Consider the following 17,080-nt stretch of genomic DNA (forward strand, 5'->3'; position numbering starts at 1 on the left):
GATGAAATAGGAGCTCAGATGTAGGCTAAGTGATTGCAATTTACTTATTTAAAAGAACCACTTCAAATCAAAAGGGAGACATTTTGTAATGGTAGTTATCATATTATACAGTAAACGTAATTGTAGATATACAGTACATAAAGGGTATGAATAGGTGTGAGCTTATAGTATATATTTATTATTTTATCTGACCCATTTGTAGAAACCGCCTACTCAGATTTAGTTAAGTGGTCTGCCACCATAAAGACAGAAAAATATAATGACATCCTGTTACATTAACTGTAAAATAAACGCCGTAACTGCGGCCATATGAAAATTTGCATAAAGATTATACAAACATCCTAAGGAGCTCTATGACATATGAGCGTCGTAATAATGGTTGGTGACCTGACGTAACAGTGCTCCCTGAATTACGTGATCTGTATATACCCAAATACAGATATATCACATAGGGAGATGCAGTCAAACATTGCATTGCTATCGTCGTGGTGAACTATTTCTCCGCTGTTTGAGACTTGTTTGGTAAGTGTCATCAAATATGCTTGTCAATTTGTAGCGAAATCGATATACTGTATCATAATCCTTCAGCTATCTATAATGTAGTGAAATGGCTAATTAATATTGATAAATTCCCTTATTCACAGTGACTTTTGCTCAAACCCCAGTTGCATAATGGGTTAATTTTATATCAAAAACATTCATATCATAGATATAATACAAGCTTTGAAATGAAATAGTACATTTCCAGGTTTCAGTTAAACATTTTTAAAAAAGCTCATGACTTTAAGCATTCTGAACATTGAGAATGTTATTTGGGAAACAAATGTTTATTATAATGTTTATGTTTAGGATCTGTCTCCTACTGAGTCAGCATGCAGCATTCAACACCATTAGGTTTAATATTAAAAAGTTGTGTATTTCCTGAATTGTTTTTTTTATTCTTTTCTATTAGACCATACTAGACTGTGCAGGATATCATTTATTTGCCATTTTTGCCTTTTCCAGATACCTGGGAAACAAAGCTCATATCTCATTTGCCAATGGAGCCCAGTCCTAAGCCTGGTGCTCTGTCCCCCTCCCCGAAGGACACAGACTCGAATCGACCCGCACCCTTAAGGCGACAGGATCTGATCTCCACGTACTGCCCGCCTCCCAAGATACAGCTTCTGAAGGACACCTTCCAAGAGAAACTGATGCAGGAAAAGGAGAAAAAAATGATCGCCATGTACAATCAGCGGCAGGAGGCAGCTCTACAGAAGATGAGAAAATCTTTCCAATATGTCAAATACGCTGCGGAGAAGAAGACGGGGAACAGCTATCGCTTCCAAGCCCAACAGGGCCCCGAGAAGAACATTGTGGGGTATGATCGATCTTACCCCCTGAAGCCTATGGGTAACAGGAAAGTCTCCGGCCCTGGTGAGGTTCGGGCTGTGGACCGCCCGGAAGCACAGAGTGATTCCTTGTTTGCCCCCACCCCGCCTCAGGATGGTCATGAGAGGCCCTGCGAGAGGCCGGGCAGGAGGGGCTCAAGAGTACGCAAACCTAAGGACAGGACTGTCCTCCCCATGGTGGCGACCCCTCCAGGGCAATGCCCTTCTAATGCCAATGGGAAGGAGTACTTTGAGTTGCAAGAGAAGCTACGAAAAGTGGCCGAGGCAGAGGCCGCGCTGAAGGAGGAGCATCGCCGGAGGGAGGCCAGCCTGCAGGATGAGATGCGCCAGAAGGAGGCCATGATGAAGGATGAGATTCGCCAGAAGGAGGCCATGATGCAGGCGAAGCTCTTCAGAGCTCAGGAGGAGCTGAGGATGGTTCAGAGAGAGGTGGCCGGAAGGGAAAATAGAGGACTCCTGACCCGAAGGAAGACACTCCAGGCGAGGCAGAGCGAGCTTCGCCCCAGAGGACCATGGGCCAACCACCGCTCTAAGGCCGTGCCTCTTCTGACCTGCAGAATGGAGAAGCAAAAAGCCTTCACTCCAAGGAAAGCCCTTCCTTTCAGAGGAGACAACCTTGATTATGATTCTCCAATGGAAGATGGCGGATGCGCAGAATCGCACTTTCCCTCTGCGCTTTCCCATCAGGAGAGACGTCAAGTGAGCCCTTGCAGACGTGGGCTAGAAGACGTCCCCTGTGGAAGGAGAAAGTATCTCAAGAAAGCAAGGCTCCCTGAAAGCGACGTGTCAGCGGCACAGGCCGCGCAGGCCCACTTCAGAAATAACACCGCATGTCTGGATGAACAAATGTCATCCCCAAGTGTCAGCACATCAGGAGCCCCCCTCCTCCTCCTCGCAGATGAAAACTGATGTGAAGAAGAGCAAGAGAGTTGTGATCGTGGTTCACGACTCACATGTCACGATCGTTACTCCTCCTCTAAAGGGCGCTCCAGCCCTTCCTCGTTCTGTCCCTTTCCCCACACCTGTTTCTTATTCCAGCCCCTCTTTAGTTCCACCTTTAAAGCCAGAAGCAGGCGATTGCTGCGTCTGGCTCTGTTATGGTTTTAGTTTCCTGTTCCTGATTCCCTGTCCTGCCGGTCCCGACCCGGTTCTGGTTTTTAGTTATTTTGGATGAATACCCTGGTCTTGGACTTCGCTTCCCATTTTGGATTCCCCTTTTTGGATTTCTGCTTGGATTGTTTGCCCCGGACTCACTTCCCCTGGACACCTGCTCACCTCGGACACGCCCCCCTGTCTCCTGACCGACTCCTGCATGATATTTTTCCCTCTTGTTTCTTCACCTTTCGGATCGTGTCGTCCACATAGACATACATGAAAGAACTGTTTCCTGACATCACGTCCTGCCTTTTTCTTTTTAGAAATATATTTAGCACAGTTCATCCGTATGATGATAAAAAAAATGTTACCTTGTTTTAATAAAATGATTTTTTTTTTTGGTGGACTGGTGTTTGTGTAGCTGTAGTTATTTCAGTTTTTTTTCCCTTGTGATAAATGTGTGTCGACTGTGAAAATAAATTTCAAGCTGTTCTTATCATTCATACACCTTGACCTCCTAAAAATAATTTTTCAACCTGGAACGTACAATTAGCAGGCAATAGAACAGGTCACATTGGCCTTGGAACCATCAAAAAGTAGTATTCACACATTCTCGGCATCAATTTTCCTTAAAAACAACTGAAAAAGCAAGGTAAAGAGTGATTGATTTTTTTAATGAAAGTTATTTGATTTAATGTATTTAATTTTCATAATATTTGAAATATGTTGGGATTAATGTGACTCAATATTATCTGCAGCTCTTACACTCCAGGCACCTGATAAAGTGGAACGCAGTGTCTTTGCCTTACATGGCGCTCAGCTCTTCCTCAATCCCAGCAGAAGCAGCAGCCTCCGGGTCCTGCCTCATGCACAGCTTAAAATGCAACACCGAGTAATATAACAAACAACAGGGAAAACCATTCACGATCAGACACATCCGTTGATTGCTGGCTCTCAGTAAAGGGACATTGCTGTGGTCCACGCACGAATCTGTTTTCTAAGTGCCTTATCCAATACAGTGTTGAGGCCAGTTTTCCCAGAAGCCAATTAAAGGGGAACACACAATAACTTGTAAAACCTCCAATTTACATCACAAAATAGACTACATTTCAAGGTTAAAGAATTACCATGTTCTGCGATTCAGAACGAGGCAGCAAAACTTCCTGTAATCTGATGTGGTCCTATGACATTGTAAAGGAGCAGGCTTGTGAATACATCTCGTTTAATCCAATGGAAATATTACTCTCAACTTTTTTACGTTTTTGCCAATAAATAATATTACATTGTTAACTCTGCATAAAGAACCTTGGAATGGAACGTTTCTTGCAGTGAAATGTTTGCTGCATAACCTATACCTTTTCTCTCCTACATCACATTGCATTAGTCATTACAGTGATTAGTGAGCAGGAAAGGCTGCATCACATCGCAATTTGTGTGGAACTTGAATGCGAATTTGTTACAACATGGCGTAACTTACAGTACTTTCACAAAGTTCATTATTTTGTGCTCAATTTTGAGTGTGTAAAGTTTTTCTATAATGTCAATGATTTTATTTTGTGACTGAAATTAAATAATTTTGTGTCTGCAAAATTGGGACTGTAGTTCCACCTTAACCTACTAGTACTGTATGTTTTTGGACTGTGGGAAGAAACTGGAGCACCTGGAAGAAATCCACACAAATGAAGGGAGAACATACAATTCCATCCAGACTGCACCCCAGGAATTGAACCCAGGACCCCAGCTCTGTGAACCACAGTGCCACCTCATTGCTATAGTCACTATAATTAATGTCAAAACTCAATGGCAAATGAGCAGCCTGGGATCCAAAAGGATCAAGACAAGGATCCAAACAAAGCACTCTCCCTAAGCTTGGCTTTGTACAGTATATCATACAGGGCTTGATGCAGAAGGCAGATAATCTAAGTCCATGCAATAATTGCTAAGGGAAAGTGACTTTGTGTTTTTGGAGGGAAGTCACTCAACAGGGAGCTGTGTTAGTGAAATGATTGTTCTGATGTACGGCTGATGTCCAAACACTGAAAACATGATTGTGTATGCAATCGCACTCCCGAGCTCCATTGGGTATGGTTAAAATAACTTTTTATAGTTCATCACATTCAAAGTGTGTGTACTTGATGAAAGTGTAACACGCATTTGGAGGAGTTATTCAGGATTTTCTTTCATTCAACTATTTCAAGACCCATTATTTTCAGATGTTGTAGTATACGTGAATAATGAAAGGCCTTCATATTACACAATGAAGGAATGACTTCGCAGGTGTGAAGAATAAAAGATTAATTCAGCTCACTTTGGGAAGTTTCACAATGGCCCTCCTTATAGAAATGTGGGTTTGATTAAAGGAGTGAAAAAAAAGCACTGAATAATATTTGCTTCTGTAAACGTAATCATCTCAAAATATGGTTGAAGAAATGAAATAAATTGAAGAAGGTTAAACATAATCCAAAACGTATAAGGTCAATTTAAGTACAACCAGAATTCTAGTGTTTATGCAATGCATCTGTGGGTTGATATGAAATACGACTGTACTTAAACTAAACGAGGTTATCGAGAGCATATTCCGAGTACGGCTGTGGCCAGTTGTCCTGTGAACTGCGAGGACCGTATCTTATCCTGAACTGGCTGTGCAAATACCGTCCTCTGCTGGCAGAAGGAATAGATTACAACGGCACTGTATTGGCGATTAGTCCTATTGCTAGAATATTGAAACAACAAGGAGTCCGCGGAGTCAAGCAATGCTGAATAAACAAGTACCTGAAATTCAATAGGATTTTGTGTATTGATTACAAATAGGAGTGGAATTCTCATGTACAGTGGTATTCATGGATTCCTTACACAAGCAGCCGTTGTTATGATACTTTCGTAATCTGAATATAAATCTGTTATCTACTTAAAACTGTAATTATTGAATAGATTAATGTCTTTGAAATGCTTCATTAACTGGGCAGTTTCCATGTTTGGAAATGTTTTTATTTTGATTGCTGATTGCTAGATACTGTATGTTTAATAGGCATGCTGTTAATATTTTCTACAAGAGCCAAATAAGACAGTTATGCTGTAGTAAGTTCTATATAAGTTATATAACATGAGTTATATTTTGTTCTGAGGTCAATTTGAATCTCATACTAAATTACTGGTGTCCTTTTATCTGAGAAACACTACCTGATTGATCACCTGATGCCTACAAATTAGCATGCACAGTAGCGCATTGTTTAGCATTGCTAGCTCACAGTGCTGAGGCCCAGGGTACACTTCTGGACCTGGGGTGCTATCTGTATGGAGCTTGTATGTTCTCCCCATGTTTGCATGAGTTTGCTTTGGGTGCTCCGGCTTCCTCCCACAGTTCAAAGAACTACTGGTAGGTTAATTGGCTTCTGGGATAATTGGTGAGTGTCTGTGTCTTCCCTGCATTGGACTACCATCCAGTCCCAGGTATCTCCTGCTTATTACTTTTTGAGGCTCTGGCTCCCCCGTGACCCCCCAACCCCCTGACCACCTGACCCTGAATTGGATGAAGCGGTTAGAAAATGGGTGGTTTCTGTTATGCTCTGGTCATGCTCTGCCATAGCAACAACGTGTAAAAAATGCAGATGCTAGGATTTAACTCAAAGAAGGAGCTCAGAGCACTGTGTTGGCATCACTGTACAGGTGTCCGGTGTGTTTTAGAACATATGTTAAAATCTTATTTACTAACTTCTAGACTTTTTACCCCCCATATCAGTCTGCAGGTGCACAGTGGTCTGTGGACACCCTCCTTGCTCTGTCGTAAAACAGGAAATAAAAACCAACTGTTTTTGACTTTAATGCACTGAGACTGTGGAACTCACAGAACTCTCTTGTCAGAAAGGCAGCTTCTAACAGCTTTTAAGTGAAGACTAAGAACACTTTATTATATATGTTTTGTTTAAATATATGTTATAAATGTTAAAACGACAGCTCGTATAAGCTTGTATTTTTACCTTTCGATCATTTTTAGAATTGCTTTGAGTTGCTTTTACCATGATAAACAGTACAAAATGTGAGGTGTTGAACTTGTCAAAAGTTTTAAAGCGCTTTATGACGTAAAGTGTGATGACAGTCCTTGGCGGTCTATGTAACAATTCTTCTCGAAGTAGGTCATCGGGCCAACAGTATATAAACATTACAGCTCAAGTGCTTTTGTATCTGAACGCTTTTAGGTAAGTAATTTAGCAGCTGCGGTATTAATAATGATTTTAATGGCAAATTCAATTGCAGGTAAAATAAAAATGGCGGATAACTTTCTTTCTAGCTTCGTGAAGCGGTCACGCCATATTATACATATATAGTGTAACGCTTACGGCCGACAGGCACTGTGTAAGAGCCGGCGTACCAGAGCGGGTGACGTCACCGCCCTTCCCTGTGATAGGAGGACTACAGCTACTGGGCTGTAGAGAGATCTCTCTTTACCTCACGGGGCTAGGTCGCTGCAGAGAGACGCGGAAGTCCCGGGTTCGAGCCACCTATACTTTGGGCCGACCAGATGCGGCAAGGGCGCCCGCCTGAGCCCCCGTTGTGTTACATTGGGGTCAGAAGCGGGGCGGGATAGCCCTTCGCCGGGGACGGCGATTTAAGCGGGGGAGAGTGTAACGCTTACGGCCGACAGGCACTGTGTAAGAGCCGGCGTACCAGAGCGGGTGACGTCACCACCCTTCCCTGTGATAGCAGGACTACAGCTACTGGGCTGTAGAGAGATCTCTCTTTAGCTCACGGGGCTAGGTCGCTGCAGAGAGACGCGGAAGTCCCGGGTTCGAGCCACCTATACTTTGGGCCGACCAGATGCGGCAAGGGCGCCCGCCTGAGCCCCCGTTGCGTTACAATACCATAATAGAAAACATAATATGTACAGTAGAATTTTTCACTTTAAGCTGGCATTATCCAGAACCGGGTCAGGGCCCAGACCCAGACCGTGCAGTGTGGTCCGTCGGCCTTCTAAAGATGTTTAGGAGATGGAGGCGCCCTTGAAAACTGCGGCCATATGAAAATTTGCATAAAGATTATACAAACATCCTAAGGAGCTCTATGACATATGAGCGTCGTAATAATGGTTGGTGACCTGACGTAACAGTGCTCCCTGAATTACGTGATCTGTATATACCCAAATACAGATATATCACATAGGGAGATGCAGTCAAACATTGCATTGCTATCGTCGTGGTGAACTATTTCTCCGCTGTTTAAAACTTGTTTGGTAAGTGTCATCAAATATACTTGTCAATTTGTAGCGAAATCGATATACTGTATCATAATCCTTCAGCTATCTATAATGTAGTGAAACGGCTAATTAATATTGATAAATTTCCTTATTCACAGTGACTTTTGCTCAAACCCCTGTTGCATAATGGGTTAATTTTATATAAAAAACATTTATATCATAGATATAATACAAGCTTTGAAATGAAATAGTACATTTCCAGGTTTCAGTTAAACATTTTTAAAAAAGCTCATGACTTTAAGCATTCTGAACATTGAGAATGTTATTTGGGAAACAAATGTTTATTATAATGTTTATGTTTCGGATCTGTCTCCTACTGAGTCAGCATGCAGCATTCAACACCATTAGGTATAATATTAAAAAGTTGTGTATTTCCTGAATTGTTTTTTTTATTCTTTTCTATTAGACCATACTAGACTGTGCAGGATATCACTTATTTGCCATTTTTGCCTTTTCCAGATACCTGGGAAACAAAGCTCATACCTCATTTGCCAATGGAGCCCAGTCCTAAGCCTGGTGCTCTGTCCCCCTCCCCAAAGGACACAGACTCGAATTGACCCGCGCCCTTAAGGCGACAGGATCTGATCTCCACGTACTGCCCGCCTCCCAAGATACAGCTTCTGAAGGACACCTTCCAAGAGAAACTGATGCAGGAAAAGGAGAAAAAAATGATCGCCATGTACAATCGGCGGCAAGAGGCAGCTCTACAGAAGATGAGAAAATCTTTCCAATATGTCAAATACGCTGCGGAGAAGAAGACGGGGAACAGCTATCGCTTCCAAGCCCAACAGGGCCCCGAGAAGAACATTGTGGGGTATGATCGATCTTACCCCCTGAAGCCTATGGGTAACAGGAAAGTCTCCGGCCCTGGTGAGGTTCGGGCTGTGGACCGCCCGGAAGCACAGAGTGATTCCTTGTTTGCCCCCACCCCGCCTCAGGATGGTCATGAGAGGCCCTGCGAGAGGCCGGGCAGGAGGGGCTCAAGAGTACGCAAACCTAAGGACAGGACTGTCCTCCCCATGGTGGCGACCCCTCCAGGGCAATGCCCTTCTCATGCCAATGGGAAGGAGCACTTTCAGTTGCAAGAGGAGCTACGAAAAGTGGCCGAGGCAGAGGCCGCACTGAAGGAGGAGCATCGCCGGAGGGAGGCCAGCCTGCAGGATGAGATGCGCCGGAAGGAGGCCATGATGCAGGCGAAGCTCTTCAGGAGGAGCTGAGGAAGGTTCAGAGAGAGATGGAAGACTCCAGAGAGGTGGCCGGAAGGGAAAATAGAGGACTCCTGCCCCGAAGGAAGACACTCCAGGCGAGGCAGAGCGAGCTTCGCCCCAGAGGACCGTGGGCCAACCACCGCTCTAAGGCCGTGCCTCTTCTGACCTGCAGAATGGAGAAGCAAAAAGCCTTCACTCCAAGGAAAGCCCTTCCTTTCAGAGGAGACAACCTTGATTATGATTCTCCAATGGAAGATGGCGGATGCGCAGAATCGCACTTTCCCTCTGCGCTTTCCCATCAGGAGAGACGTCAAGTGAGCCCTTGCAGCCGTGGGCTAGAAGACGTCCCCTGTGGAAGGAGAAAGTATCTCAAGAAAGCAAGGCTCCCTGAAAGCGACGTGTCAGCGGCACAGGCCGCACAGGCCCACTTCAGAAATAACACCGCATGTCTGGATGAACAAACTCTGTCAGTGGAAAACAGATATTTGTCCCCTACAAGTCTGATGTGCCCTACCGCTGAGCAATTTCCATATGAAAATAGCCAGAGTGGAAACCCTCAGTTGGTGCCCTGTGAACTGTGTCACAGGAAGTTTGCTGTAGAGAGGTTGGAGAAACACAGCAAGATCTGCAAGAAGCTTCAGAATTCAAAGAGGAAGGTTTTTGACTCTTTCAAGCACAGGGCCAAGGGAACAGAACTGGAGACATACATCCATAAGAAGAAGGTTAAACCGCCAATCGTGGTAAGGGCTATCCTTAAACTCTTTCCAAGCTTCCCTTGTTTTCTCCTAGAGTCAGACTCAGCTTATAAATCAATGTAAACAATAAATAAGTGTTTAATGAAGTACTCTTCTGAAAAACTGCCACAAAGGCACATTTGCCAGACAGAATAAATGGATCTTAGTGACTTCTGAATTCTGTTGTTAAAATCTACATGAGATATCAAGCAAATAGCACTCACAGGAAACAAAACCATAACTAAATTGTACTCTCTACCAAATAACCTGAAAGGTAGCCCCAGTAAGCTAAGTTATTGCTGTATTGATATTTTCTTGCCTTGTTAATGGTTTGTGACCAGACTATGTACGCAGTGCTAGTCTGGAGTTTTTCTGGAAGCTGTTTTATTGGTTTCATTTCCTGTTCCCAGCTGAGAAAGAACAACTGTAGGCAGAAGCACGAGGATTTCATTCGGAGCATCAAACAGGCCAGGGAGGTGCAGCAGGTGATCACGCAAGGAGGGAAGGTTATGAACCTGCCCCAGCCCCCCGCGAATCCAAACCCCGACTACGTGCCCTGCCCTCACTGCGGCCGGCGCTTTGCCCCCAGGCCGGCACAGAGGCACATCCCCAAGTGTCAGCACATCAGGAGCCGCCCTCCTCCTCCTCCTCGCAGATGAAAACTGATGTGAAGAAGAGCAAAAGAGTCGTGATCATGGATCATGACTCACATGTCGCGATCGTTACTCCTCCTCTTAAGGGCGCTCCAGCCCTTCCTCGTTCTGTCCCATTCCCCACACCTGTTTCTTATTCCAGCCCCTCTTTAGTTCCACCTTTAAAGCCAGACGCAGGCGATTGCTGGTTCTGGCTCCGTTATGGTTTTAGTTTCCTGTTCCTGATTCCCTGTCCCGCCGGTCCCGACCCGGTTCTGTTTTTTAGTTATTTTGGATGAATACCCTGGTCTTGGACTTCGCTTCCCGGTTTGGATTCCCCTTTTTGGATTTCTGCTTGGATTGTTTGCCCCGGACTCACTTCCCCTGGACACCTGCTCACCTCGGACACGCCCCCCTGTCTCCTGACCGACTCCTGCATGATATTTTTCCCTCTTGTTTCTTCACCTTTCGGATCGTGTCGTCCGCATAGGGACCGCAAAGAACTGTTTCCTGACATCACGTCCTGCCTTTTTCTTTTTAGATATATATTTAGCACAGTTCATCCGTATGATGATAAAAAAAATGTTACCTTGTTTTAATAAAATGATTTTTTTTTTGGTGGACTGGTGTTTGCGTAACTGTGGTTATTTCAGTTTTTTCCCTTGTGATAAATGTGTGTCGACCATGAAAAGAAATTTCAAGCTGTTCTTATCATTCATACACCTTGACCTCCTAAAAATAATTTTTCAACCTGGAATGTACAATTAGCAGGCAATAGAACAGGTCACATTGGCCTTGGAACCATCAAAAAGTAGTATTCACACATTCTCGGCATCAATTTTCCTTAAAAACAACTGAAAAATCAAGGTAAAGAGTGATTGATTTTTTTCATGAAAATTATTTGATTTAATTTATTTAATTTTCATAATATTTGAGTCACATTAATCCCAACATATTGTTTTTAAATATTGGAGTCTTTTTTCACACAAATCTTGAAATAAACAGCTTTACTGTGTTGTTGAAGTAGAAGTTTCCTTAAATCCTAATAAGAGCTCAACTGATCCTTGAATGAGTTATTGACGATCAAATGAGCCAGAACCGTCATAGGGGCTCTTTAATTCTGCAGCTTTTCTTCTTGTTGGTATACTAGTTTATTGGTATACAACCTGCAGACAGCTGGTATGTAGTGTTGTAAAACTGTGGCTTTTGATAAATGGCCAAATGACAAATTGCACAAAAAGAATTAATTATTGACATTTGGAAACTTGTCAACACTTGTCGAGTAGAGATTTAACAGTGGGCATTATACAAGAAGACCTGAATACTGCTCGTATCTGGGAAGTATTGTGGCTGACAAAGGGAGACAGTTCTTTATAAGGGGAGCTGTGGAAATCTATAACACAATTTCATGCTTTACTGTTGGAGCTGGCTCTGGAGGAACCTTTCATAAAGGACTTCCAGGGATGTAGTGAATCATTAAACCAGCAATAACCAAAAACAGCCCGAGGGGCTGAAGGACCTCCCTCCTTTGTGTCTTTTTTTATAATATGTTCAATATCCATCCATCCATTTTCTGACTGCTTCTTCCAACTCAATATCACGAGAGAGCCACTCAAGGCCCTGGACACAGGACACTTACAGACACCAGTGCCAATTTTCCCAGAAACCAATTAACCAACCAGTATATCTTTGAACTGTGGGAGGAAACCGGAGCACCTGGAAAGCCTGGAACGCCACACAAACACATGGAGAACATACAAACTCCACACAGATAACACCCCAGGTCCAGAATTTAACACAGGATGCCAGCGGCTCCAATGCAAACCTCTGTGCCACGGTACTGCCCTTTTATCTATGTTATGTTTATTGTAATCATGATAAAGTCTGCTTTTATGACTTTCTCAGAGTTATCCGATGCTCTCAAAAAAAATAATAAAGATCCCAGTTTATGCAATTGGAGGACCTTATGATGGAAAGCTGCACTACATGTCAAAAGGCAGTGTAATGGATCATAATTATACTGAAAACTTGTACATAAATGCAGGAATCTTAAAATGTAATGATGTTTGGAGTTTCATCATGGGATGATTACAGAAGATCTTCAGGTGCTAACAATCTGCTGATGATCTAATTAGGATAATTACTCTGTTGGCTAACTTCAACTTGAACAGCTGGAATGATACAAATTGCAGCATTGCGTTTGAGTGGGTTGGTCTGAATTTGTAAGTGCAGTTTAGTCTTCATTCTGGGTGGGAAAGCTTGCAGTAGAACAGCTAATTGGAAAAAGGATGCTGTCTGGTAAATCTGAATTTCAGTTTACAAAAACTTACTACCTCTCAATTACCAAAATCATGTGTTTGAAGTCTTTATTTCACCCTTCTTTAAACACCACATATTCATGCAAGTCTGTGGCCCTAAGTGAACCTTGTGATGTTCTGTAGTTTCATCATAGCCAAACAGTTTTTCCAGCTTACAATTTAACAGTGCTTGAGAGATGTGTTTTTTGTGACTGCAGCATTTGTTGTGACTGTGAGTATATAGGCATGCTTTAGGCTTTTCTTTCCCTCTGTTTAAACTATGTTGAAACACAAAACTCACTGCAAGAAAGCGAGTGGGCTGTTATTAAAGAGGCCTTCATGCATCTTCATGGAATGTTGAAAGGTAAGGTAAAGGTTATTTGTTATTTTATTAATAAATGTAAAGATAGCTGTTAGCCATCAGAGGGAAAACAAATATCGGAAGTACTATCAAAAATATATACAGTATACTGTACATTACAACACATACTGTAGCTTGTAATTCTGACTATACAGAAGTGATGTTTTCATGACTGATAAACCAGTCCTTTGCATTAAAGTAAACGTGTCAATCTGAAACTTAATTCCTCATTTGACCAACAGATGGAAGTGCTGAGAAGACACTGCATATTGTACAAAGTGAAAGAAATGCCCTATTCCTTGGGCCTAAGACGTTCTGTTCAATAGCAATAATATAAAGAATTACAGTTTTAATTGTGGAATATTCTGGGTTTTCTGTGTGCGAAAAGGTGATATGAAAACGTGGTATATAGTAATAACAGTAAAAAAAAAATATTAGGCTACCAAATGATAAATGTCCACATTGTTAAAGTGACAATATTCAGAATAGTAATTAATGCTATTTGTTATGGCTTTTGGTTACCAAGGTGATGATTTAAGTGACCCAATTATTTTAACTCTGGAGAGTTAATGCAGCACAAACGTTAGCAACCACTGCTGGAGCCATTGAGAGGTGTGACAAAATGAGAAGTCAAAGTGTTTTACAGTTCAAAAAGCATGATGAAAGAGGGGAAGGATGGGAGAATAAATAGTCCCTTACAGTCGTCATGGCCTCCAACTAGAGTAAAGATCTTAAACATATACCACACAGGGGCAAAGAGCCCTGTGGAGCTGGATGAAGCAAGCTTTGCACAATACATACAGCCTGCTCTGCGTATATTTTGTTCTGTGTCTGACTGAAAAAAATACACGTGACAGAAAACCGCATGTCCAAACAAAAAAAAACAGCTAAATGTTTTTCTTAACAGATGCAAAATACTCAACACCATGTTCATATGGGTTTCATCCGGAGGCTCTGTTTTCATCCCACAGCCCAGAGACCATACTGGCTTCTGGGAAAATTGCCTGTACAGTAAGTGTCTGTTTGTCAGCCCTGTGATGGACTGTGTATCCTGTGCTGGGCGTACAATGTCTTGCGCCCATTGTTAGCCAGGATGGGCTTTGGCTCCCTTGTAACTCTGAATTGGAAAAAAGTGGATAGAAAATGGATGTGTGTTTTGAAATGGCATCATGATGCATCTTAATATAAACTAGATATGCCGGCCTTTTTCTTAGTTCCTTGAATAACTTCCAGTTCTCTGCAGTACGGAAACTTTCCTAATTTATAAGGCATACAAGCAATTCCCAAACGTATGTTTGAAGTATCAAAAGATTGGAACAGTCCAAATTAAACCGTTTCTCTTGTTTGTTATGTTATGGTGATGTGTAGCTGTTGTGAACGATTCTTTAAATAATTGTTCGCAATTTATTACAGACTCTTGATTCTCCACCAAACCAAACTGGGGCTGAACCCAGCAATGTGACAGAAGAGGGAGGGAAGACTGCAACAATAGCTCTATTGAGGGTGCCTGCACACAGAAGCTGGTTGTAATTATAAGAAGGAACACCAAGAGCTTGGAAGGGTAGCTGCAAAGCTCTAATTGATTTCTTCTGTTCTTACCAAGCTGGCCACTGCAGGGAGCAGGCACAGACGTCACAATCTGGGACACCACAGTCTTCGAGTCACCCAAATCGAGTTCCAGCAGTCATCCTAGTGCACTGTCTACACACAGTAGTGTCTTAAAAAGGCAGGGTTAGTCTGTCGGTCACTGTCTTAGTAGAAAAACCAAGCGGGTTTCAAGAAAACAGTCAGCAAGCTGCTTTTAATGGTGACATGGAAAATACTTAACATATTCCAATATGAGTACGTCTCTAACCCCATGTTTTTAAATAAAGACATATTGTAAATCATATTCAATTATACAAATCATATTGTAAGACCCGGCACATTTTAAAGATATTTCTAATCAAAAGACATTAGGAATTATTTCCGAATGACATGCTCTCATTTTTTTCCACTTTAAAAGCTCTCCTCGAGAACCTACAGAATTATCCATAGATCTTATCCCTCAAACAGAATATTAACCTTGAAAATAGTTCTAACCCTTCCCTTAATCCCCACAGTAAAATTGCAGGAGTTGTGGGGACTTAGAGACTCTTTTTCCACGAACATAGTAGATGCACATGGTATATTTGCTATTAGCTTGGGAAACCTTGCAACAGTGGAGCAATGCTGGAACCCTGGGACCTCAGTGAGCCTCTCATAGTTTCTTCTGCTTCCTGTGCCAGTAAGAGATCAATCAGAGAGCTGAGGTTTATCAGGAAACACCACTCTGCAAATAACAAATTGTTATCATCAACAATAAAGCACAAACTGGAGCTGTATAGCCCAGTGATATTGAGTCATGGCATTGTAGAGGTACCTGATGACTGTAATCAGGTTTATGCATTTTCAAGGAAGCCTAGTTAGGTAAGATTGTAGTTGTTCCTGTGCGGAAATGATCTATCAGCCAGCCATTGCAAATCTGATCCTTTTGATCAGATTTTGTCATTACATTCAGTTAAACAGGTCTAGACATTGCTGGAGCACGACAGAGGAAGATGGAGAGACACTGAGTGCTTTAATCACTTCATGTTATAACTTTCAACAAGGCAAAATTCATAGATTTCATTCCATTCCTGTTTTAATGAGCCTTTTCATTGATGCAACATGACTGAAATGGGAAAAATCTGTGCTATTTATGTGCACAGTGCACGCATCACTTTTTCATTTGCATACTCACAAGTACATTTCCCATCATGCTCGTGCCACCTGACTCCATGTCATTTCATGGTCTGGGGGTAATGAGGATTGTAAAATGGAGATGTGAGCTCTAACATGTTGTGTAGTGAAATCCCTCAAACAGATCAGCTTGGAGGGAACAATCCATATTTAAGGCTGAAAGAACCACATTTTGAAAGTGTATCTGTACTTATTTACATTCACTCACCACGTTCAGTAAAGTGCTGCATGATTCTGGCACCAGTACAGCTGCACAGTGTAACACTTGGGCTGCACGCAGTCTGTTGGCCACGTGACAAGGCCAGGCAGGGAAGCACTGAGGTATTCTAGTGCTGCTGCAGGTGCTGTACAAACTCTCTCTCCACGTGAGCACATGCACTGTCACACTGGGCTTCATGAAGGTATGAGAAAAAGACTTCATCGTCACAGTCACAATATGAGAGGGGCATCTTCTTAAAAAAGAGAGGAGGCGGCAGAACATCACAGGATACCTACACTAATCCCTTCTCCCTGTCTGTTTAGGAATAGCAAAGTGGATTAACTAGAGCAGGGCATTTTCTTCCAACGCCTTTCCATTGGTGAAGATCCTGCTGATAACCCAGCACAGACCTCCTCTGGCCCCTTTTCTCATCACTCCGTTGTCATAGTGACCACCTTCCCACAACCACCAGGGGCACTGGGTACAGCCAACCCATCAGTGAAAGTTTTCTTTAATCAGCTGTGTCAGGGTTACTATATTTCCTCCTATGGCTCTCCTGTTAATACAGTCATTTTAAAGTGCTTTGAAATGCAAAATCACTCTCCCTTTCAGAGCCTACTAAGCATATTTAATACTGCTGCTTATTGCCAACTGTTTGGATATTATAATACTTTTAATATTATTAACTCTGATTCTGAGAATGCATGTGTACAGTACATATGTCATTTGTATAGATACTGGATATACAGTACATGGCAGGTTGCACAGAAGCATTGTACAAAACGGTGATGGACAAAATCCCCCAGTGTCAGTGATTCTGTGATTCATCAGCTAGTTAATGATCTGATATTATTGCAGTGGGCTTTATGAAAAAGATGTAATTCAAAACAGGGAGACTTGTAATGGAGCAGACAAGAAGCTCCTTACCAGCCACCCCCAAACACTGAACACAGAACAGTTGTTCTGACACACTGCCTGCTGGGAAGGGAGCCTTTGACACAGTTAACAGAGGCAGTTCCAATGATGCGAGCAGCAGTTTTGTACACCACATAGATCACAACATGTAGCAGCATTTTGTAAGCGTGACCAGACAGGAAGTTACACATAATTATAAGGTAATCAAGCAGCTTATTAACTCTGAAGAAACTTTTT

The 17,080-nt window shown here is 42.5% G+C and overlaps 1 protein-coding gene across 1 annotated transcript; it reads left to right on the forward strand.

The window, feature by feature from the left end:
- Positions 1 to 440: 440 nt before the first annotated feature.
- On the forward strand, positions 441 to 2,892 carry LOC138240972 (uncharacterized). Its single transcript, XM_069192948.1, has 2 exons — positions 441 to 522; positions 1,006 to 2,892. Exon 2 carries the CDS (start codon positions 1,041 to 1,043, stop codon positions 2,298 to 2,300), a length of 1,260 nt encoding a protein of 419 aa, XP_069049049.1. The 5' UTR covers positions 441 to 522; positions 1,006 to 1,040; the 3' UTR covers positions 2,301 to 2,892.
- The last annotated feature ends 14,188 nt before the right edge of the window (positions 2,893 to 17,080 follow it).

The sequence above is a fragment of the Lepisosteus oculatus genome, chromosome 8 (assembly GCF_040954835.1).
Source record: "Lepisosteus oculatus isolate fLepOcu1 chromosome 8, fLepOcu1.hap2, whole genome shotgun sequence".
NCBI classification, from domain to species: Eukaryota; Metazoa; Chordata; class Actinopteri; order Semionotiformes; family Lepisosteidae; genus Lepisosteus; species Lepisosteus oculatus.

What these genes read in the sequence shown, in the direction of transcription:
- LOC138240972 (XM_069192948.1), top strand. Translation starts at nt 1,041, where the DNA reads ATGGAGCCCAGTCCTAAGCCTGGTGCTCTGTCCCCCTCCCCGAAGGAC.